The sequence below is a fragment of the Podarcis cretensis genome (genome assembly GCF_951804945.1).
Source record: "Podarcis cretensis genome assembly, chromosome: 5".
In the NCBI taxonomy this organism is placed as follows: Eukaryota; Metazoa; Chordata; class Lepidosauria; order Squamata; family Lacertidae; genus Podarcis; species Podarcis cretensis.
Genome location: NC_137174.1, coordinates 54,784,998 through 54,808,543, shown reverse-complemented (window position 1 = coordinate 54,808,543; position 23,546 = coordinate 54,784,998). Strand labels below are relative to the sequence as shown.

At 42.9% G+C, this 23,546-nt stretch overlaps 1 protein-coding gene across 8 annotated transcripts in view; it reads right to left on the bottom strand.

Annotated features, from left to right (window-relative positions):
• Positions 1 to 23,546, bottom strand: part of SORCS1 (sortilin related VPS10 domain containing receptor 1) — a 437,156-nt gene that overhangs the window by 134,589 nt on the left and 279,021 nt on the right. For all 8 annotated transcript variants that reach the window (XM_079976044.1, XM_079976045.1, XM_079976043.1 and 5 more), the window contains exons 7-10: positions 20,332 to 20,450; positions 18,051 to 18,140; positions 8,928 to 9,107; positions 1,407 to 1,553 (exon numbers count right to left, since the gene is read on the bottom strand). In XM_079976044.1, the coding sequence (XP_079832170.1) occupies positions 1,407 to 1,553; positions 8,928 to 9,107; positions 18,051 to 18,140; positions 20,332 to 20,450 (536 nt within the window). The remainder of the gene's footprint in view (positions 1 to 1,406; positions 1,554 to 8,927; positions 9,108 to 18,050; positions 18,141 to 20,331; positions 20,451 to 23,546) is intronic.

Genomic DNA, 23,546 nt, shown 5'->3' with positions numbered 1-23,546 from the left:
ACCACCACTTCCCTGGCATGTTTAAACCATGAGCAATTTGAAGTAATTTACTCAGCTCTGCAACCCAGTTGAGGTAACTGCCTCCTCAGTCTCTCTCCTTTTAATACTTTCATATTGGGCTGTTTAAGACTGCTGCTGTATTTTACAAGGTAAAAGTTTAACGCAACTCTCCCCTACTTTGCTTTGATGGGCGCAGCACAAGCTGAACTTTGCTGGCGTGTTTTGCTCCCCTTCCTCCTCTCTGAGGCCTATGGGAATTCTCTGCCCTATCTTCGTGGTCTTCTCTGAATCTCTTACACCTGTCATTTGACAGACTTCCATGCAATATGATGACCCTTTATGTATATGTTGGAGGAAAAGTTCTACCCTCTCCTTCTTAAGTACCCTTGAGTACCACAAGATGGCAGACAAATCCTGATCGGGTGAGGAGCAAAGAAGTGCAGACTAGCCAAGAAACTTTAGGAGAAATGAAAAGTAGATGTGGGAAGAGAAGTTTTGCAAGGCTGACACATCTCTACAGAATTCAGCTTCATTTTCCTGATCCTAATCTTTACATGTATAAACAAGAGTGAGCTAGGCATTCTGCCCTTCATGCAATAACTTCAAACATCTGCCTAGAGTACATATGCAATGCTATGGCACTTGCTCTGGTCCCAGATTGTTGTGAACTGTTTAAAGTGCAAGAGTTCAGGTGGGTTTCCTTGTGCTTCTTGGGGTTAGGGGTAAATATTTGAACTCATCACCATACAGAATTGCTCTGATAGTGCATCTTCATTATTGGCTTGATAGCAGGGCACTGGGACAGTCCAAGAGGTATTAATTAGGTTGGTCTGCTGAAATGAGTTAGTGAGGTGCATGTGACTGGAGAAAAGGGAAATATACAGCCTTTCACGAACTTTCATGAACTTCCAGTTATTTGTTTCCATTTTAAGCAAAGGTCCTACATATCCTTTTTAGAGAGATTCAGATTATGAGACAAGAAGTCACACATTTTACCACAAGTTATTGTGTAGATTTCCATATCATCATCTGGTACTATTATTTGCACCAGGGTCACCCTAAGATATCTAAGCATACAAATATCCAATTTGTCTCCCATTTGCACCTACAAAGAACTCCGTCTTGCCTCTCGTGTTCTGACTTGGCACAAAGTCCATCCTGTATTCCCAAAACTGAATACATCAGGGAAACGGTTCAGTAATGCACATGTTCCCTCCTTAAATACAACAACAGCTTGATTCTCATTCCAGAGATGCTAGAAACCTCCATAATGGAGTTTTCACATAGTATGTACTACTGGGGAAGAGGCAACCCTGGAGGAAGATGCATTTATTTTTAATGGATCATGTCATTTTGTTGTCACAAAAAGCTACCCCTCCCCATTGTCCCCACAAACCTTCACTTACCAGGAGGCAATGAACCGAGTTTCCTCTCAGATCTGTGTCTGGGGCCTGTAGCAAGTGCCAGTCTCTTCCTTTATTGTAGGTGATGAAAGTTTTCACTTGGTAGTCAATCTTCTTGTTAGCCAAGAACATTCCCTTTATCCCTGCTACCTAGGAAAAATTGGCATGGCTGAAAAACAGATAAATTTGACACAGATTGTGCATGCATTGTTACCTGTCAAATCCAGCTTTGGGGTATGGTGTATAGCCTGAGTATACAGCAGACTCTTGGGTGAAAAATGCATCAAAGGCCGCCTTATAAACCACAGGCTAGAAAAGGAATAACATAAAACACCACTGTGGATTCAAAGTTCAGACACTGTAAGGGAGGGTTTTGGCAATGAAAAGTCATGAAACAAAGATGGGAACATGATGGTCTGGATATGATGGTAAGTTAACTTAATGAATCCGAAGGAATTGAAGTTTCCCATTTCATTCTGACTCCTGCACCCCCTTGTGCCTCTCTGGAGGGCAACTTCCTTTCCGGGTGGGGTACAGGGGGTTGCCAGCAAAGGTGGAAATGGTCCAAAGTTTTAATACTTTGAGACCTGAGGTAAGTGATGTTACGGAAGTTCATGAAACAACTTCCCCATCCAGTAAGTGGCCTTGTACCTCATCTCACATCCTTCAGGAGGCTCCCTTAGCTTGGTTAGAGCACACATGTGGCTGTAGGAGGAAGGAGCTGGGCAATTTGTCTCCTATGAACTTCCTTAACTTAGCTAAGTCAATGGAAAATATTGGTTGCACCATATAAGACACAGTAGTTGGTTGGTGTGTGTGTGATTAGCTCCCTCTTACAGTTGCTACTGGAGAAGAAGCCAAAGCAAATATGGAGGTTCCTGGAGGTTCCTGCGTTGCTGGATCAGACTACCACCATATTGTTTTGTGAGATGGCCATTCAGATGCTTCTAGGAAGCCCAGAAAAGCACACAATAGCCTTTCCTTCCCTAGCAATGGAAGCATATTGCCACAGAACTTTTCACCACCAAGCCTTTGATAGACTTATCCTCCATAGTCCGATCCTCCTTTAAAGCTACCCACAGCATCCCAGGGCATGCTGTAGTTGCCTCCTGCATTGCAGATTCTGCACTGTGGAGGAGGTTGAGTTAGATGACCTGCAAGTTCCCTTCCAGCTCCATTATTCAACAATTCAGTGAAGCCATTGGCCAGAAACACATGTTGTTCCTGCTCTCTCTCTCTTTTTTTCCTGCAGAAGCAGTCACGTCGTCAAGCAGCTCCCTTAGGTCTAAACTTCAAATTAATGAAATGGAAAGAAAAGCAAGTTCAAGGCCTTCAGAAGAGACACAAAGATGGTTTACAAATTTGAAAAGGGCAATTTGTTCAGCTCTAAATAAAACTGAATGGGATGCAAGAAACAACATGAGAAACGGCTTTGCTTTGTCAAACAGGTCTGGCTTTCCCTATGTGCTGGAAATCAATAGCACAATATCTACAGCAGCATGACAGACAACCTGTCACTGTGCCAATTGCTAGGTTTGCAGGAGGATGAGAGGGGAGGGCTAAAACTTTTGTCTTTCAGCAGAGTGTTTCTGGTTCCTGCAACACGAACTGCTCCCTTGGCAGGGGAGTACAAGAACTGATACATAATGTCTCCCAAGGGGCCTTTTTCTTCTCTGCTGTTATTATTTAATTGGCACCCAGCTGCAAAGTATTGTAGCAGCAGGAAAAGTTACTTGCATTTTAACTTCGGTTCTTAATGACGATCTGAAGAAGAAACACAAATAGAAGCTGAATGAGGGCAGTTCCTTTCTTAGCACATGAGGCAGGCAGCGTAGAGGCAGGAGGTGGGGACACCCCCCCCCGATGTTATAATTTATACTTAGAGTATGCCTATGAACATGCAATCTGTGTGCATGTCCTGAACAATGGCAGGTATGGTAGAAGGAGTTTGGGGACATTTTTTTTTTAAGCAGTAGGAATGAAGATGCGGTTGAAACTATCACATACACATTATGGTGGTGTGGAGCCTCGTTTATTGCAGCCCAAAGGAACTTGTAACACATGAGTGTCAGGAAATGCCAAAAGAGATGGGCACAGCTCAAGGGCAGGGCATGTCCTGTGCATCCAGAAGGTTCTGGGTTCAGTTCCCAGCATCTCCAGGTAGAACTAAGGGAGACCATCTCCCTTGAAATCCCGGAGCGCCACTGCCAATTTGTGTAGACATTACTGAGCCAGCTGGACCAATGGTATAAGGAAGCTTCCTGTGTTCTTATGTACTTCTAAACTTTGCCATAACTTGTGCAAATTGCTGGTCTTTGTGGAATGACTTATAAGGAGGGGTTACATTAACCAGACTTGTTTTCTTCAGTCTCCCTCCAAGTTGCTTTCACCAGGATGAAAGGAAGCTAAAACGCAGTGATTGAGTCTCCCACAAGCCCCAGTGAAGTCAACATTCGTTTTCAAACTGTATGCTGAAATCTTGGGGAAATTTCTAATGCGTGCATGCCTAGCAGGGTGTGAGTTTGAAAGGGAAAGTACTCCAAAGGAGGCGAAAAGTACTGTGCTCCAACCTCTGCCCAAACTCTGTTTGTAACTTTCTTTCCTGTTATTTTGATACAATTGCGCTTTGCTCTCATGCTTCTCTCTGTGGGAGATGCTAGTCATGAAAGACTAAACAGCATTTTATATATCAGGTAGAAAAATGTTCTGAATTTCTGTGACTCCGTCTTTTTCTCGGAGTAAGAAGGCACAAGCTACCTTGGAAAGTGCTTTCCTGAAATGTTAGTGCACAGATGCAGTGCAATCTTATTTTTTTCACCTGGAAGAAGGTACAACTCCTTAGTAAAGGCCTTCCCACATGCACCGTTTAGAGTGGTACAGTTGCGGTTTTTGACCTGATGTTTTAATGGATTTGCAGCTGGATTTGCAGCTGATTGTCTGCATCTTTGGTCACATGTTGCTATTATTAGAGAGTAAGTGCAGAGCATTCCTTTGCACACTAATGATAGGTTGAACCCAAAAGCAGAAAAATTCTGTGGCTTTAGTCATACCCTGTATCCATGTCCCTCAAGCCAGTAAATTGCTGGAGTTATAAGCATGTGCATGGATTGGCCTTTTGTAGTTTTAATTTATTTAATACCAAGGATTCCAGAATTCTAGGGGACGCGGGTGGCGCTGTGGTCTAAACCACAGAGCCTAGGACTTGCTGATCGGAAGGTCGGCAGTTCAAATCCCCGTGACAGGGTGAGCCCCCATTGCTCGGTCCCAGCTCCTGCCCACCTAGCAGTTCGAAAGCATGTCAAAGTGCCAGTAGATAAATTGGTACCACTCCGGCAGGAGGGTAAACGGTGTTTCTGTGCGCTGCTCTGGTTCGCCAGAAGCGGCTTAATCATGCTGGCCACATGACCGAGAAAAACATTCTGCGGACAAACGCCGGCTCCCTCAGCCAGTAAAGTGAGATGAGCGCCGCAACCCCAGAGTCATTCGCAACTGGACTTAACTGTCAGGGGTCCTTTAACTTTACCTTTTTTATTCCTGAATTCTAATCTTGTAGGAGTATAGGAGATTAGAAAAGGAACTATGGCAAACTATGGTAGTCATGATGAGATTTTGCTGGCAGCTAGGAATTGCCATCACAGGCAGTGCTCTGTCTGTTATATCTCTTCATTGAATTCAGCTCACATGACTGACAGCTCACACAGGTCAGAGGGAAGTGGCACGAAACAGCCATCTCCCAAATCACACTCACCAACCCCTTCGCATAGAAACCGGGATGGTTCCTGCACAAACTTCTGTTCTGGATCTTTCACAGAAGTTTCATTACTTTGTGGGGTTTGGAGCATGTTATTCTGGTATACCAGCTGAAGAAGAAGAAGAGTTTGGATTTGATATCCCGCTTTATCACTACCCGAAGGAGTCTCAAAGCGGCTAACATTCTCCATATGACAACCATATGTCAGGAGTGCTCTGATGGTGTTTCCTGCTTGGCAGGGGGTTGGACTCAATGGCCCTTGTGGTCTCTTCCAACTCTATGATTCTATGATTCCTTTCCCTTCCTCCCCCACAACAAACACTTTGCGAGGTGAGTGGGGTTGAGGGACTTCAAAGAAGTGTGACTAGCCCAAGGTCACCCAGCAGCTGCATGTGGAGGACCGGAGACGCGAACACGGTTCACCAGATTACGAGTCTACCGCTCTTAACCACTACACCACACTGGCTCTGAATAATGGCAACGTTGTGTGGCAGCACTCCAAAAAATCAAAACCCTGGAAACTGTACCACCATAAATGGTAGAAAGGTCCTAAATGTATTTAAGGCTGACTTTGATGCTTTCTGCTTTCCATTGCATTTGTATTGTGTCTTTCAGATTGTAAGCCTGTGGTTAGGAATTGTCTTTAAAAAAATAATAATAAAAAAATCCATTTCCACAGTAAATGTATTATAATTAGAGGTTGGGGAAGGCTGGCTGAGGACAATATGTTTTTTGATGAACACCCATGAGCATTTTTAGAACTGTCACCACCTTTCCCCACCCATGCAGCCTCTGATTTCCCCCCTCTATTTTCTACATCTTTCTAATCCATCCATGGATTCCCCCCCTCCCCTCCCTGCTATCTCTTCTTTATCTTCATTTACCTCTAAGCACTCATCATTCATTGCAATCCTGTTGGGAGACTTGCACTGGATGGCTTTCAGCTCATCCCCAGTCAGAACAATCAGATTGAAGGGAACGCTTTGTGCCAGCCTTGGTGTCAGCCAATATTCTTTCTATCTAGGCAATCAGCAGATACGACATGACCAGTCTGATCACATCAATTTCAATCCAGACTGCTATGAACTGTCAGCCTAATAATACAGAAGCTTTTCATTCGATCCCTCCTCCTTCCCCCTCTTGGGATGTAGGACACTTTTACATAATGCAGTGAAACCACTCCTCAACCTGATGGTAATGGGAAGCAACAGCCTTTTCAACAGCCTGCCAAAGCTTGGGATGGGGGAATTAATAGTGGTGTTTTTTTTTGGGGGGGGGGGGGGAGAAAGAAAGAAATCATCCTCAGTGTGATCAGGAAATGACATGACTATTCCTTCCCAGTTTTGTCTGCTTTTAAACATTGCCCATTCAGGCTTCCTGGATGGTTGTGTCAAGATGCTCACCTGTAAAAGATGTTCTAAGTCACGTGCAAAAGTCAAAGTCAATCCACCTAGGGAATTTCACATTGAGGTAGACAGCACAGGGATTCTGCTTTTCGGTCTGTACCACATTTTTCTATAGAGCAGGGGTGGTCAGATGGAAACCTTGCACAATTATATCCAGCGCCTGGTGGTTTTACTCAAAGCTTGGCAAAACGTTTGCCCCCAGTCTCACTCCTAAGTCAAATGTGTTTCAAAATGCTAACAGTTGGAGATCGTGTATCCTTTGACTTTGGAGTCTTGATGCAGTTCCTGAGTGCAAGTTCTCAGTACAGTAACTGAACATTCCTGGCTACGAGGTGGAACTTACTCTGTTATACAGACTGGCTGTCCACATAAAGGATAGTTGATGTGGGAGAATGCAGAAGTCCAAGGCTATTGTCTAGAAAGGACAGTGGTCCTCAAAAGTGAGGCGCTCAATTCGACTGGAATTCTGTACATGCCCTGGGACTATGAGGTTATTTTGGATTTGCGCAAAGCAATGAGTGTAGCACTACTGCATGTAATCAGAGGGAGATACAGCAGTTCAAGTTAAGTATACTTCTCTCAGGGGAAGTTCCTATCATTCCCACTAAATATTCTCTCCATAGTCACTTCCATGGAGGCGCAGGTTAGAGCAACAGCCAAGGCAACATTTTTCTACCTTTGCTGCATCAAGCAGTTGGTCCCTTACCTTTCCCGCCCCGACCTGGCCACAGTGATCCATGCGACGATCACCTCCAGGCTTGACTACTGTAATTCGCTCTATGCGGGGCTGCCCTTGAAGCTGTCCCAGAAACTCCAGCGGGTGCAGAATGCTGCAGCGAGGCTCCTCATAGGGTCTCTGCCATGGGAGTATATTCACCCAGTGCTTTTCCAGCTGCAGTGGCTCCCAGTGGAGGACAGGGTCAGATTTAAGGTGCTGCTTTTGACCTTCAAAGCCCTTCACAGCCTAGGACCCTCGTACCTACAGGACCGCCTCTCCCGGTATGCCCCATGGAGAGCCTCAAGGTCCATAAATAGCAACACCCTAGTGGTCCTGGGCCCTAAGGAAGTTAGATTGGCTTCAACCAGAGCCAGGGCCTTTTCAACTCTGGCTCCGGCCTGGTGGAACACTCTGCCTCATGAGACCAGGGCCCTGCAGGATCTGATTTCTTTCCACAGGGCCTGTAAGACAGAGTTGTTCCACCTGGCCTTTGGCTTGGAGCCAATTTGATTCCCTCCCTCTCTTTCTTTTTTCTTTTTCCTTTCTCCTCCTGTGATGAGGCTGCATTTTAATATTTTAATGTTTCAATATTTTAATGTTGCATTTTAATCTTGTTTTTAAGTTGTATTCATTCAACTTGTTTTTATTATTGCTTGTTAGCCACCCTGAGCCCGGCCTTGGCTGGGGAGGGCGGGGTATAAATAAAAATTATTATTATTATTATGCAGGGGGATTTTTCTTGCAATACCCAATATGCACAATTATGATTATGAAAGTGCAAGCCTAATCAGTCCCCATAATTTCTACCCTATATAATGCAAGCAGGCACCCTTATTTAGCTTTCATTAACTCAGGTCAGTAATGGATGCAGCTTCTTGCAAGCATCTTCCCATGGGTAATTGGACCGAGTGCATATTTATGTTTCTTGGTAAATATCTTCACATTTCCTTCAAAAGGGGCATGTCAGTCACCTGACTGCAAGTTCTGATTGTCCAGAGACCCCTTGTAACTTCCTGTCTTCTTTCTAGTGGGAAAATTGCATTGTGAAATCTACTGGCCGAACGCTCTTTGGGCAATATCCAGCTAAACTATTTTTCTAGATACCACCCAATGTCATTTATTGATCTTCTTCTATCCAGCCCTGTCCTTAACAAAATCACCCTTTGTATTGGAGCTAATGCCTGTCTAATTTCTATAGTTGTGTACTTCCCAGTCCCCATTTTGTTCAGTATTCTGTTCAAGGGACAGCTCCACTTTCTGCAATCCTCCAAAAGGGTGTTTCATGCTGCTCTTTTCCAAGGCTGCTCCAACTCCAAAGATGCCTGCAGTAGTCATCAGCCCAGATAGAAACTTGTCTCCTTTCCTTTTTAGAATCTATACCAGAGAGATCCCTGAACCTAGCTGTGACCGTGCACCCTCAAGTCTTGGTGAAACTCAGGATATCGCTTCTCTTTACCTCTTCACTGGAAAAGGTAGTTATGAGTAGAGATGAATGTGGCCCTTGTGCAATATGATTTTCCCAACTCTTGTCAGAAAGAGAACACATTCTGCACCCACAGAAACGTCCAGCTACACTGGGCATCCCAGCCTTAGTAGGGGATTTCTGTGTGCATAAACTAGAGGTGACAATGTGCCCTATCGTCACATACCTCATAGAGGTCTATCATCACATTGCCCTCCAGGTCTCGGCTGCTTTTGACATTTTCCAAAGCCAGGGTGAAGTAGACCCCTCGGGTATCAGAGATGTAGAGATTATACGTATCGTTCTGGTTCCATTCCTGGACTGCAGCAAACACCTGATTCTCATCAGTGCTGATGACGTGCATGTCCTGGGGGAGAAAGCACAGAGAGAAGCATCATTGTCGGGCATCTCACTTGTCTCTGCTCCAAGGGCAAGGCAGGGTAAGCCGCGTGGAGGAAGGCAGAGATTCATTATGAAGTCTAATCAGAAACCAAAGTCAATCTACTTGCATGTGCACATGCATATTTTATACATTCTCTCTTCTTCAGATATATGCACAGTAATAATGAATTGAGGACACATTAAGTGAACATTTACACTGGTGATGGTATTGTACAGTAGCAATGGAGGATGAGTGTAATAAACGAAACGTAGAATATTAATTCCTTTCTGTCCTTCAACAGTGTGAGAAAATTCTACAATTAGGAACCACTGTTCATTATGGTAAAGGAAATGCCATAGGCTAGGAATTCTCAAACTTTCTATGTCCAGGGTCCTTTTGCGAGCTGGTTCACTCACAAAATGGTGGCGCAAGAGCAGAGTCAGCAACAACACGGAGGTGGCAACTGCCGTAACCAGCAGGCGGCTACTAACATTATTTTCTCTTGATGGGACCTAATTGGTCTTTGGGAAATTGCTAAAATCTTTGCCACAGTGATTTCCCAGTGGAGACAAGTTATATACTTCAGCTTTCTTCAAGTTAATAGGATGCATTGTTTCTGGAGATAGTCTAACTCACCCTCCCCAGTTTAGGCAGAATTTGCTGATTCAGAGGATCTAGAGGGTAGAAGTTGTCAAAAATTAGACACCCTACACCTGCATGCCTCTCACAGTATTATTACTAATATCATTTCCCTCCCCCCCTTCACATTTCCCTTTCAGATATAATTTCAAACCTAGCCCCACCTCCAAACTGCCAATTTTCTCCATCCCTCTTCTTGGTGCCTTTTACATTCATTTCTTCCTAAATGGCTTCCCTCTTTTACAACCTTCTTCTCTGTTCTGAGATTATTAATACAACTTAAAAAATATTGACTTTGTATCTCCACCCTCACCCCAATTGTATTTCCTGCAATGTCCCCACCAGTTGTTCTGCCTCAGTGGAGGGAAGAGAAGCTTCATGCCTCAGCAGGAGACTGAGCAGGAATAAAGGATAAGCAGGGTGTAGGGATACACACATGTGACATGGAGGAGCCAGAAGACTCTACAGCAGTCCCAAGGGCTTCTGATTTTCCTCTCCCTCAGTCTATGCAACCCTTTTGCTTCCCTCCTTGCCATTCTCTCTCTTTCCTCACACTCAGCCAGCCACATTGCTCAAATCCGCTCTTTCCTTTCCTTTCCCCTCATCCAACTTTGCATGCTATAGCTTCACTTGCTAACTAACTCCTGCCCCTAGGTATGCTTATGTAGTGTGCATGTGTGGGGAGCTGCTGCCTCTAGAGTCAGTTAAACCTAAAGGCTACTGCACTACTAGGGGGCAGGCTGCAACACTGAGACCTGGCTGGTGGTCCCTGGGCCACAGTTTGAGCAATGCTAAATAGGCAATCAAGTAATCATGTGCTTATCCCTGTAATATACCATACTCAAACCTAGATGTAATGGGTTAAGGGGCTGCTTGTGCGTAAATGGTTGCGTTCTCAACTCATGCAATCAGTTTCTAAACTCTCCCAGTCCGCGGAGCCATGGGTGCATGGCTACCTCAATCGCTGGCAGAATCCGTCAGTGGGCGCTTCCGGAATTTACGCCAACATAAGAGTTCCTTAACGGAAACTCTCCTTCTGGATTCTCTGCGTGACAGTTTCCTGCGCGGAGTAGGCGTCCCCAGCGGAGGTCCTGAGATCTCTCCGCTGTTCTCACTGGAAGTATCTTGGAGCCATCCCTCCGACTGAGTTTCTGCGGGAACTCTCTCTCTCCCCCTGCTGGTTCCTTCCTCAGCATCCGAGGGTCTCCTAGCCTCCTTGAGCCCTTCCACCACCTGACTCTCCGATGGCAGTTCCCTGACACTAGATATGTAGGGAAAGGGGATCTCTAATTCATCTGTTCCAGGTGAATTAAAACAGTAGGGATGATGATGATTCCAACAATGAGGTTGCATTCCAGCATCCACTTGCAGACTGGACACAATGATGCTTCCTTATGAGTAAGCATGTACAGGACTGGGTTGCACATGACCAAGTAATTGTGAAATCTGTAAATCCAGCAGTGTTGAACAGCATATTAAATGTACTTGAGAATTCTTTAAATGTCTGACTTTCTAAGCTCCTTTTAAAAAAATCGTGTTTGCTGTTAAAATAAAATGTGCAGATCAGATTAACTGTTGTGCTGTTTCAGTCCCCTATGTCTTTAATTTCTTGTACAATTGTACCTCATAAAGATTTTTGCAGGAAAGCCCCCAAAACTAATGCTATGTTAGCATTTTGCTGTTCCAAGACATATATGTCCTCATTAATACGTATCTGCATTTTTAACACAGATGACCTTAACCTATTTTTCTAGCAGCTCAAACGTTAACAAATAAATGATGACTAAAAATCCAGAAATAAAAATCTTTCCATGGAACAATTAAAGGAAAGAGAGAAAAGAAGACTTGCATCATTGAACTAGTTGCCACAAAGCCCTTTATCTACATTCACTGGCATCCAAACTTCTATCGGATACTGCAATTGGTTAAACCCAGTCAGCCCTCCCAACTATAGGATTAATGGTGCAGAGCTTTGTGGCCAGAGGGCACAGCTATTAAGCAGGTGCCTCTTGTTAGAAATCTCCTTCTAGACTTTTGCCTCCATTATCCAGATTTCATTGGCAGCCTGCCATTCAAATTCCAGCTAGAACTGATCAGATGCCATTGCTTGGTTTAGGAATAGCCAACCTGACATTTTTAAAATACTCATCTGCTAACACAGGGTTTGGAGACTGGAATGACAAATGCACGAGGAGAGAGCCTCATAGGTATGCCAGTTCAGTATTCATAACTTGCAGATAACCAGGCAGCTTCTTCCACTCTGTATTCAGACAGGAGATATTTTGTATTCTTGGTTGCTTTGAGTTAACACTGTGCTCCCCCCCGCCATCCCCCCTCCCTTCTTTATTCAGTCTGTATATTGCCAGACTGAGGAATTGTCAGCAAACTTGTCGTGTGCAACAAATACCACTCAGATGCACCACATAATGCGTCCCTTCTTCTTTGTGTCAGACACAGTAATTCGCCTGTTATTTCTACTGGGTAAATCATACCATGAAACAATCTTCCTGCTGACAAAGAGAAGCTAAATACAGGGGGATGGAGAGGGAAGTTGTACCACCACCATCCTTTTCCATGGGAAATAAAGACACCTCTTGCCTTTAGAAAGAACAGGAGGGAAGGCTGTCTTCCAATTAGTGAATGCCCCCTGACACTGGCCGTGACACCTTTCCCATACATCTGCCTACAAAAGCATCAAAACACCAGCCTTCAGAATTCCCCAGTCTGTATCACTGCAGGATAGTCAGCATTAAGATGCAGTCCATCTGTCTGGCCTTTATACCTTATGTCTTTACAGGGAAAGAACGGCATTATGCACATGACTTTGTTTGGGTGAATGTGAAGGGCTAAAGGTCAATGCTTTCAGAATTGCCAAGATGCTGCGAGTGCCCTTTTCTCAGCTGACCAGGGGATCCTGGCCTTTTGGCAGATTTAACGGCATAAATGCGATATCTGATTTGTTATCTTGATTGAAGATGCTGTCAGCTAATTTATAGTGTGCATTGGTGGGTTTCCCTCCCCGCTCTATAGGGTGTTAGGTCCTGTTGACCTGCTAGCTCAATGATTAAAAACGAATGAGGAGCACAGAGTCTTTCCACCATCACAGAACCCGGGACTATAAAAATGATCTGGAGGGATAGCAAAGGCCAGAAAGATAAGATGGGGCATAGGCTGGAGACTGAAAATGCAGAACTACCCAACAAGGATAAACATGCTTGAATGACAGTAGAGAAAGACAGGTATTAGGAGTGAAATTGTATATTATGGTAGATTCATTTAGAATGTACTCAATCTCAATTCATCACATTGCTACCTAGGTAGAGCAATTATATCTGGTTGGTGGCTCTGTAAACAACGCACAGAATCATGCATCACTTCTGTCCTTTAAAAAAGACAACCTATCAACAAAATCCAATTTTTCTTATCAGTTGTAGATGAACGGCTACATTTTGTTTTAAACTGCAGCTTTGAGGTGTTCATGAATTCACAGTATGAAAGGTAATGATAGACAAATTACCTGTCTACAATTATCCTCCCCCCCCCCCCAAAAAAAAATGTAGCTTTGGGAAAATGTTGACCACACTGTTGACCACCCAGTACAATCTGATTGCATTCCACAGCCCTCTGAAACATGCAGGAGTTTCACAGCAGCTGGACAGATGCGGAAGGCTTCTATGAGACTAGAAAAGCTGGACATCACTTTTCCTAAGAAATAGCTTGTGAGGATGCAAACATTTCACACACTGCACTAATAAGTGTGCTTAATCAACATGCATAAGATATATATCTCTCTATGTAGAAGAAGAAGAGAATAATAGATTCCATAGGTTAATCTATCTTCCTTTCACCAGGCTGGAGTGCTGAATGTTATATAAGCACTGGAAAAGAGGCAGGCTCATTGCCTTATAACCAGCCATAAAGAACAGCAACAGCAACAATCTACTAAGTGCCTTTAAGAACCCCAAAGCACTTCAACAATGGCTGTGTTAAAAAGAACAAAAAGACTAATCTAAGAAGTACAGTACTATAAGAAATGAGAAGGGAAACAAAAGCAGAGGAAAGGAGAAGGAGAGGAGATACAGAGAGCAAAGGCTTATCTTATCTAGAGGATGAGTCTCACAACCCTTTTTAAAGGTCTGTCTAATACTCCTAGAATCTGTTTTCTGTCGGGGGCAGTGGACTAAGCTGAGACTTAGCACTCAGGACACAAGAAAGTAGCAGGGTAAACTGGCCACACTGAAGATCAGACGTTGCTGGCCTGGTGGGGCAGAGCCACAGCAATAGCCTCCAGAGAGCAGTGTTGCTGCTGCTCATTGGATGGAGGAGGGAAGAGGTGGCAGCGAGGTCTGGACTGTGCAAAGGCACTGGTGAGAGTGCCGGATTGGGCTTCACTGTGTGTCTGCACAGCTGGTCCTCACCACAGACTCATCCCTCCTGGTAAGTGGCAGGATGCTGCAGCTCTGCCCCCTCAGGAAAACTGCTGCTGGTTAACACAGATCATAAGAGAGGCACCTATTCATTATGGTAAGAATATTCAGATGCCATCCTCCCAGCCCCAGTTTCTAATGAAAAAGTCAACAACACATATCCATAAAATTGGGCCAGCCCAGACCCTGGCAAAGGAAAGTTCCATGCCTAAGGCATTGTAATCACTGGCAAACATTTTTGCACCTATTAACGTCCATCAAAGTTTATGGGAAGAGTTTCATCCCAGACATTAAAATTAGAGCTTGGAGTTGACCTAAATACCTTATATCTTCCATCAATCTATTTCCCATCCACTCATTTTGTATCTCTAAAATTCAATATAAATATGCATACTTGGCGATGGAAGCTTTAACAAAATGCTGCAGGTAGAGAATGTTTTGCAAATAACATAGTTGACTGCTGTAATGATGGACCACTAGAGTTGGTCCACGTACAGACCTAATTTTGTTCTATCTTTTAATGTTTGGTTGAATTATGCCTGGGCCATTTGTATTATTTGCCACAGCCATGGTCTGATAGTGAATTAATTTGTCTGATCTATGTCCCTAGAGAAATTCCAGATACGTGCTTTGTCCGGTAGGCACAGTGTTTGTGGAGGTGATAGAAACACTCACAAAGCAATATGCTGGAAACCAAATATACCAGTCATTATGCTGATCACAACTGATTCAAAATCACTAGCACAAAAAGAGTAACAATAGTGCAAAGCCATCTACAGTTGCACCAAACTGATAAACTGTTCCTTTTCTGTGAAATTTGCTGGTCTCTTCTATGTTTAATATGAATCATTCTCACTATCGCTGCATCAGAGGCACATGATTTTACCATTTATTTTCACCCAAAGCAGCAGAAACATCAAGGTGGGGAATCTAGTGATCGAGCCACTTTGTCTGGGTACCAAAATTCCACAAGCTACTGTGGTCTCTAAGAAAAGCTTTACACACCATTGATTTTATTTGGGCAGAGTAATTGAGCTGAAAGAGATTAAAGTCTCTCTAGTCATAAAGGACCTTGCTTGTTTCATTTCCTTTTGACTGTGCTGTGCTTTGTTCATTTTTAATAAAGGCAGCCACCTGCTTTGATAACAGCATCCTCAACATGCCTTTACCACTGTAGCTCTGTGCATACAGATTTAGATGTTCACCCTTTGAAGATATTGTGAGATTGTAATGAAGCACCTTGTTGCCTTAAATATCACCCTGTCGGTGGATTCGACAACATCTGTGTCTTGTGCTGGGGGACAGGAAGGCCTCTTGCGGCTTGTTAAGGCAACTGACATCTGAAATCAGTGGAAGCTGCTTGGGAACTATTTAATATGAGCAATTTCTACAAGGAATGGAAGAAGCCAATATATATGTTCTGTCCAATAACGGGATAAATCCTAAAAACATGAATCCAGCTAGAAAGCCAAGGGGAATCCTTAAGAAGGAACACACTCACAACATATACAGGAAAGGTGTTCATTGCTACTTCCAACTTTTCTACCTGTTCTCCACAAATATAGCTGGCTGTATAGCTAGCTGGGATGGGTGAATCTGTCAGTTTTGGTTTCTTTCAGTCCCCACCCCAACTTCAGCACTCTTCTTAAGTTCAGTTCTCCACATTTCCACACCAATTTACATTATTATTATTATTATTATTATTATTATTATTATTATTATTTTAAAGTCCTCATGAAAATTCATCAGCATTTTTGCATATTGTGTTTAATAGGCCATTTCTCCAAAAAAAAGAATTGTACATCTTTTAACCCTTCATAAAGTCACGTAAAAGAGTAAGTAAAGACAGTAATTAGCAGTCATCCATGGTCCCCATCGCTAGTGAAACTACCGTATTTTTCAGCCCATAGGGCGCACCGGCCCATAGGGCGCACCTAGCTTTTTTTTTTTGGGGGGGGGAATAAAGAAAAAAAATTTCCCCCCTCAGGCACAGGGCTGGGGCAGGGGAAGCCCGAGTTTCCCCCGACCCCAGCCCCCAGAACAGGCTGCTATCTGCAAGCCGTGGGAGAGCTGCGCGACTTCGCGCAGCCCTCCCACCGCTTGCAGAGAGCTGTGCAAAGCCCGAAGCCTGGGGGCGCTGAGCTCAGCGCGCCCCCAGGCTTCGGGGTGCAGGCAGCTCTCCACAAGCTGTGGAGATAGCTTCCTGAAGCCTGGAGAGCGAGAGGGGTTGGTGCGCACCGACCCCTCTCGCTCTCCGGGCTTCAGCGAAAGCCTGCATTCGCCCCATAGGACGCACACACATTTCCCCTTCATTTTTGGAGGGGAAAAATTACGTCCTATAGGGCGAAAAATACGGTATGTGCAAGTCTATGCAACTGCTTTATAACAAAATATATGTATTGACATCATCCCCTTCCATACGCTCCCTCTATCAACATTTAGATTTTGCAATGCCTGCATAACTGACCTGCTTTTTTGCTTATATGTTAGATATCAGGACCCAGTGGGGTCAGAAACAAATGGCATGGACCAATTAGGCCAACAGGCAGAATCGGAATAGGCAGATATAGGACCAAGAGCTAGAGACAGATAACATAGTTTTAAGATGGACTGGTAAGGAGGTGGGTAAATAAAATCTGCAGCAACTGGCACTGGAAATAAAGTCTCTGGGCTGCCAAAGCTCTCAATTTGAGCCCCCTGGTGTATTGTTTGTTTGTTGTAGTTGTAGTTGTTGTTATATTTCTTACCCAACCCCCATCATGAGGTTCCCAGGGGAGGGCAGTTACAACAATTTAAAAATACAGTATTAGTTAAAATAACCTAAAATAAGAAATCAATTAAAACAAATTGCATTACATTATATTGCAAAACACCATTATTTACTTATTACATGTGTATTTTGCCTTTCCTCCATGGAGTTCAAAGAGTTATATTATACATGGTTCTCCTCTGTCCTCACATCAACCCTATGCAGTACATTAGGCCAGGAGACAGTAATTGGCCAAAGGTAGCACAGTGTGTTTGTGGCTGAATGGTTATTTGAAACCTCATGTTCCCAAGCCTTATGGTGAAGGAAAGGTAAGAAATCAAATTTAAAAAACAACAACAAATAAATAAAAGTGAGAGCCAAGGGTGCTGACATTTCCATAGGGAGATGTCTCAGTGTCATTTCCTGAACAAAGAGACCACGAACCATTGCATACTGAAAGGCTGGCAAGGAATTTCATAGGCCATATTTCCAACTTGTGACATAATGGAACAAATTGGTTTGTATGAAGGACAGCAGTCCTTAATAATTTCCCTGTTCCTCGAGTTTTGATTGTGTAGTGGTTTAAAATCAAGTTCTAAGTGAAATTTGCTTCCTCCTGACTGACATATTTTACATGGGCTTTCTACAAGTTTTAGCTCCAGAAGGCAGTGATATCCTTTTAGGTTCCACTGCTTCATTGTTCTTAATTAGGGAAGATGTGAAGCCAACACACAAAGGCCTTTGTACTTTAATCCCCATTAAGTTACATTAATAAAGCAAAATGTGGGAGCTACTGCCACAAAGAAAAAGGAAAAACATTTTAAGAGAAAACCACAGATGTCAGTAATGATTAAAATGAAACCCTAATTAGTAATTTCCACCAACTCAAAAGTCAATCTGCATTTTGAATGGATGTCCTTGGCTAGCTGTAATATTGACCTTAATGGATGGGGTTGTTTTCCCCCCTGCTTGGATATTTTCTTTAGTAGGAATCAGGTCTGCGTGCAAATTAAACCAATTCTGAACTTGCTGCTGAAAAGCAGTAACGCTAGTCTGCTGGTCAAACCGTGAACAGAAAGCACATGCATGAATATCCTGAGCATAAGAGTTTACCTTTGGCAAAGCATACTTAGGAAGCCTCATCTGCGCAAATGCATTTCTCCGATAGGACACGTAGTAATGAGGCCGGCCTCCTGATGTCAGCTGCAACATATAACATAGTTTTCTTTTATTATCAAGGTTATTATCATCACTGTTTCATTTTTCCAAAGGCAGGGAGAAAATAATAGGCAAGCTGGAAAGGGGAATGCAATTGCGGCAGTGACAGCTCAAAAATGGGACTGCAGTTACAGCAGGAGACAAAATAGGCATCATTCAGATTGTCAGCAGTGAAAACTGACAGCGTTAAGTGGCCTAACCTATTCAGATTGCTTGTACAGAAAGACAAAAGGGCACGGGAAAAGCTGCAAATATAAGTGCCTAGAAGCAGCCTTCTGAATCCTCATTTGAGCATGCAGCATTTGTAATCCTCGTGTCAGGGGTAGTTGTTCTTAGTATGTAACAATCAGGACTTGAGAGTATAATGACACAACCTTTTATGTTTGTGTCAACTTTGGGAAAACTCCCCACCCCCTTCAAACCCAAGACCAGATTGAAAGTTTTGGTCAGCTGTCTCAAGTGTACCTAAGTGCTCTGAATTTTGCAGAGTGCTTAACACTTATTGTTACATGTTTCAAAGCAATCTGTGTTTTCAACACCTGGAATGAATGAAACTTAATTTCTTCTAAACTACAAAGGAAAGCTAGCTGCAACTAAGCCATGGGTAGGTAAACTAAGGCCTGGGGCAGGATCTGGCCCAATCGCCTTCTCAATCCGGCCCATGGACGGTCCAGGAATCAGTGTGTTTTTATATGAGTAGAATGTGTGCTTTTATTTAAAATGCATCTCTGGATTATTTGTGGGGCATAGGAATTCGTTCATTTTCTCCCTCCCAAATATAGTCCACCCCCCCCCATCCACAATCTGAGGGACAGTGGATCGGCCCCCTGCTGAAAAAGTTTGCTGACCCCGAACTAAGCCAATGAAACAGACTGTCCCCTCAAAATTGGTTTAGGACAAAACAAAAGTGACACTCAGTAGCTTACACTGAGTAACATGAGTAAAAATGAATGGTCATCATCATACATTAACAACAAGGGTGATGGCTGCCATATTAAATAGAATCAGCAGTGGGTTGTTGTTTTTTCCAGGGGTACAAAAGGGTATTCAATACCGGCACCTCTTTTTGTTGTTAAAAAGTGTGGCACTTACTTTAACAACTTCATTGTGAGTATCGGCACCTATTTTTCTAGAAAAAGCACTGAATATCAGCTTAGTCTAGGCTTAACAGTGTGGTCTTTATAAACCACACAATAGACTTAACTATGCAATGCAATGCAATGTGTACTTTTGTTTGATTATGTAACAGGCAATGAATTTACACTTTTAACAGTATGGGTAACAATGGATGACACTTGGTAAATTTGTTGTGGAAGAAAAAAGCAAGACAATGTTTATGTGCTCTTTTAATATACAGGAGGGCTGGCAAAAGTTCTTTGGGTGGGCAGGTGCTATGGGGGAGTCAAATTCTAGGTTAAATTCTGCTTACTCTTATAGCTGGGAGAGACAAGTAAGACAGTATGGCAATACAGCCAAGACTCCCAGTATAATCCCAGGTCAGAAATCAGAGACCTCAGAACCTCATGAAATAGTTGGAGCCAGATAATTTATAGCACATCTCCACTCTGCTTGCGTTTTATTTCCTTTCTCTTTGTTATGAAATGGACAGCAGCAGGAGGATAATGAAACCTGAAACTGTTCAGATATATTCTCTGGCTTTCACCTGGAACACAGCTCAGCTGAATATATCTCATCTTCATCCTTTTCGCAATAATCATAGCCCATGCATGACAATCATGCCTGATTACTCCTCTCAAGTACTCCCCTTCCATCTCTCTCCCTTACCCCTTACACTCCGAGCTCAAACTAATAGAAAAAAACTTGATGGTTCTGTTGCAATTGTGATATCAGAATCTGGCATACAAACTTAAAAACCTGGTGAGATGGAAAGATGCTCTTGGAATAAAATATGAGGTTGGCTGATTGGCAAGGTAGATTATTGTGGTACACATTGTGCACACTCCAGGCAAAACCCCTCATGACCCCCGTGTTGATAAGGTACTTGAGGTAGAGGCAGAAGGAAACAATTAGCATCCCGATGGGACCATTGCTTGGCTTCGATGCACTGAAATGATTCATGCAATCTGTTTTGTTGCAAGTGTGAGGGAAGGGAGATTAAAATTCAAGGAAGGAGGACAAATGATTTGCAATCAATCAGTGGAAAAGCTGTTCAAACCTGAACAAACACATAATCATCCTGGACAATGAGGGAGTCAGAGTCAATGTATCCTGGAAAAGGTTTACTTCTTATAGCTTCAGAGCAGTTCTGCATCCTGCAGGTGATGTACTGTGCATCTGAAATCACAAAAACAACAACAATGCCTTTAGCGGCTGAATACTCTCAACCTTACAATGAAATATGTTCCAAATATGCTTTCATCCTTGCAATAAATTGATGCTCTTAACTAAGATTCATCAATGTAGTTCAGAAAATAGAAGTAAAGGAATGAATTGCTCCCTCCGCACTTGCCACTGCTAGCCTACTTCTAACTGGTGGTGATGGAAAGTCTGGATAGCCAGGGTGACTTTGCTAGACATGGAAGAGATACTGGAAAAAGAAAAGAGAAAAAACTGAAACAGTGTGGTCAGAACAGCCTGTGCAGGAAACTGGAATCTCTATAATTGTTCTCCCTGCAGCCCTTCCCTACTCTAAAGATTTTTCACAGTCACTGAACTCATTCTAGTTTCCATCAAAATTATTAAGTTGTTTTGCCAAAGCAGGGAAGTCCAAATTCACCTTAAAATTCTATAAGCATGTTTCTGGAGGTTTTCCTTCCTTGTCAAGCCAACTCTAAGGGTTTGGTAGGGAACAGAGATATGTGGTGGAGCAACTAGTGGCCATGATAGCCTGATTTAGGCCCAACATTTCCAGTGCTTTTCTCCATGACAAAGAAAAGTAGGTATTCTTGTGTGGATGACTTTGAAAGTGGATGCATGTTCTTCCAGTGTATATGCAACTATTTATAGAATTAAGCCTACACAACAATCCATCTCACAGTTGTCCTCTACTCTTCCATACTGCAAGAAGCAACTGAGTAGGGTGACTAGCAGGCATCCTCGATTTAAAGGGATGGCTGGCTCAAGTGCAGTTTAAAGATAAAGAATCCTAAGATGTGGTCTTAGTCAGTTAGCACCTGGAGAGCAGACTGAGAAGTCACAGAGGTCACTTGTTCACAGTCTTCCTCACAATGTACTGTGTAGCATTTCTATATAAAGTATAGCCATTCTTTCTAAATCTGCATTCCCCATTCCTGCTACTTATCGTTTAGTTGGCAAAAGAAAACAGCTAGGAACTTTTATTAAATTGTTTTAAAAGGTATCTAAAAATAGTTTCAAGAAACACAGGACTCACTTAGGAAATACATGCAAGGAATCAGACCCTCTAGCCTCTTTCAGAAAGAAAACATGTACAACTACTAGTACTTGAAAGGAAAGAATTGGCACAGTCATATCCAATATCAACAGTGAGGAACATGAATGACTGAGCAAGGGAATACAGCTACACGCATATAGTTAGAACATCACAGTGAATTCCTGAGTGCTGTATCTTGATGGCAATCTACGTTTACTTGAAGAAGGAAAGAAAATGGTGATGGGAAAGAAAACGGAAGAGGAAATGAGTTTTGAAAACACTGTCTTTCCCCTCTGCAACAATGGGCAGCTGATTATGTAAACAATAAGTCCCTCTGCTTCATTATTTTCTCCCTTGAAAACTGCATAATCACCACAGGGACAAAGTAGCATTCTAAACCACAATGTTTAGCTCCCTTTGTGTATAAAAATTAATAGCAATAACTCATTAGCACCTCAGGGATGGAAACAAAGTTTTAGTTTGGTTTGCATATGAATGCAAACCTATCTAATTTGAACTTCCCCAAACAGTCTGTAAACCGAAATGCAACAAACATTTGAAATTTGCACTTCTCTGAAATTTGTGATGTAGTTCCCTAACCATATAATATATATAAAAGAGCATTTATAGGAGAACCGTGTACCTAAAAACACGTGTATTAGTGAAACTAACACATAAAAATGCATCATGTTGGGCAAAATTGCTTTCCAATACATGTATATGAAGTAAAATCACATACAATGATGTGTATTAGGGAAAATCTGAACTCAAAGTGGCAAAACTGAATTTCAGATTGGAAAAATGAGAAACTGGGAGAAACTAAAAATGACAGCTTCATCCATCTGTACTCGCCCATAGCCTCAGTTCACTGAACTCTTTCCCACGTTAAGAGATTGATCACAGCATGACATTTTGGGAATAAAAACACTCTGTTCCACTGTCTTTCTAGCATCCCCCCCTTCCGCAAATAGCCATATGTTGGTTTCAAACCAAGGAATGCTCCATATTATATTTAGCTGCTACATTACCTGAATGTGGGAAATACACACATACACACCTTGCTATGCATATATTGTATATCATGTGAATATGCTGATGGGAGCCTCAAGCTGCCCTGGTTCCTGGCTCTCTGAATACATAGTGACCATAAAATCAAATGTGTCTGTCTCATACATTATGAGGCACAGAGCACACTCATGCACAGTGCATCTTAATGTATGTGCATGCATACACATGTATGTTCACTGAGATATTTGTGCACATAACTACAGCCTCTGTTGCAATTGGTCTCAAATGTGTTGTTTTTGTAAAAGACATAAGAATATAAGAAAGTTCTGCCAAATCAGATAAAAACACTTTAGTTCAAGGATGGCTAACCTGCAGCTTGAGTGTCTGATCTGGCTTTCTCTTATCCCATAGGTAGGCAAACTAAGACCCGGGGGCCAGATCCAGCCCAATCGCCTTCTCAATCCGACCCGCGGATGGTCCAGGAATCAGTGTGTTTTTACATGAGTAGAATGTGTCCTTTTATTTAAAATGCATCTCTGGGTTATTTGTGGGGCATAGGAATTATTTCATATATTTTTTTTTCCAAAATACAGTCTGCCCCCCCACAAGATCTGAGGGACAGTGGACCAGCCCCCTGCTGAAAAAGTTTGCTGTCTTATCCCATTCCCTTCACCTTGCAAGATCCTATCAATTATGGCCATGGTGACAGAAGTAGACATGGCACTTTGGTGGCTGGAGAACTTTAAAACTCTCTGCCCTGCCCAGCAGTCTGGTAGGGATGCAAATTGCCCCCCTCTGCTGTCATCAGATTGAACATTTGCTAAGCATGGAGGTTGAACAACTCAATTCTCTGTTAATCTGTGCAGATTAGCTGGAGAGGGCGACTGTATTCTGTATATGACTTTGTCACAACCAGTCTTAGTCACATCTGCTGCTGGCAGGGGTGGTCAAGGATGAAAGTGATGTTTGGGCTAAAGAAAGTTTGGCCCAAAGTTTGTCTGTTTCCAGGGGTGGCATACAACCATTATGAC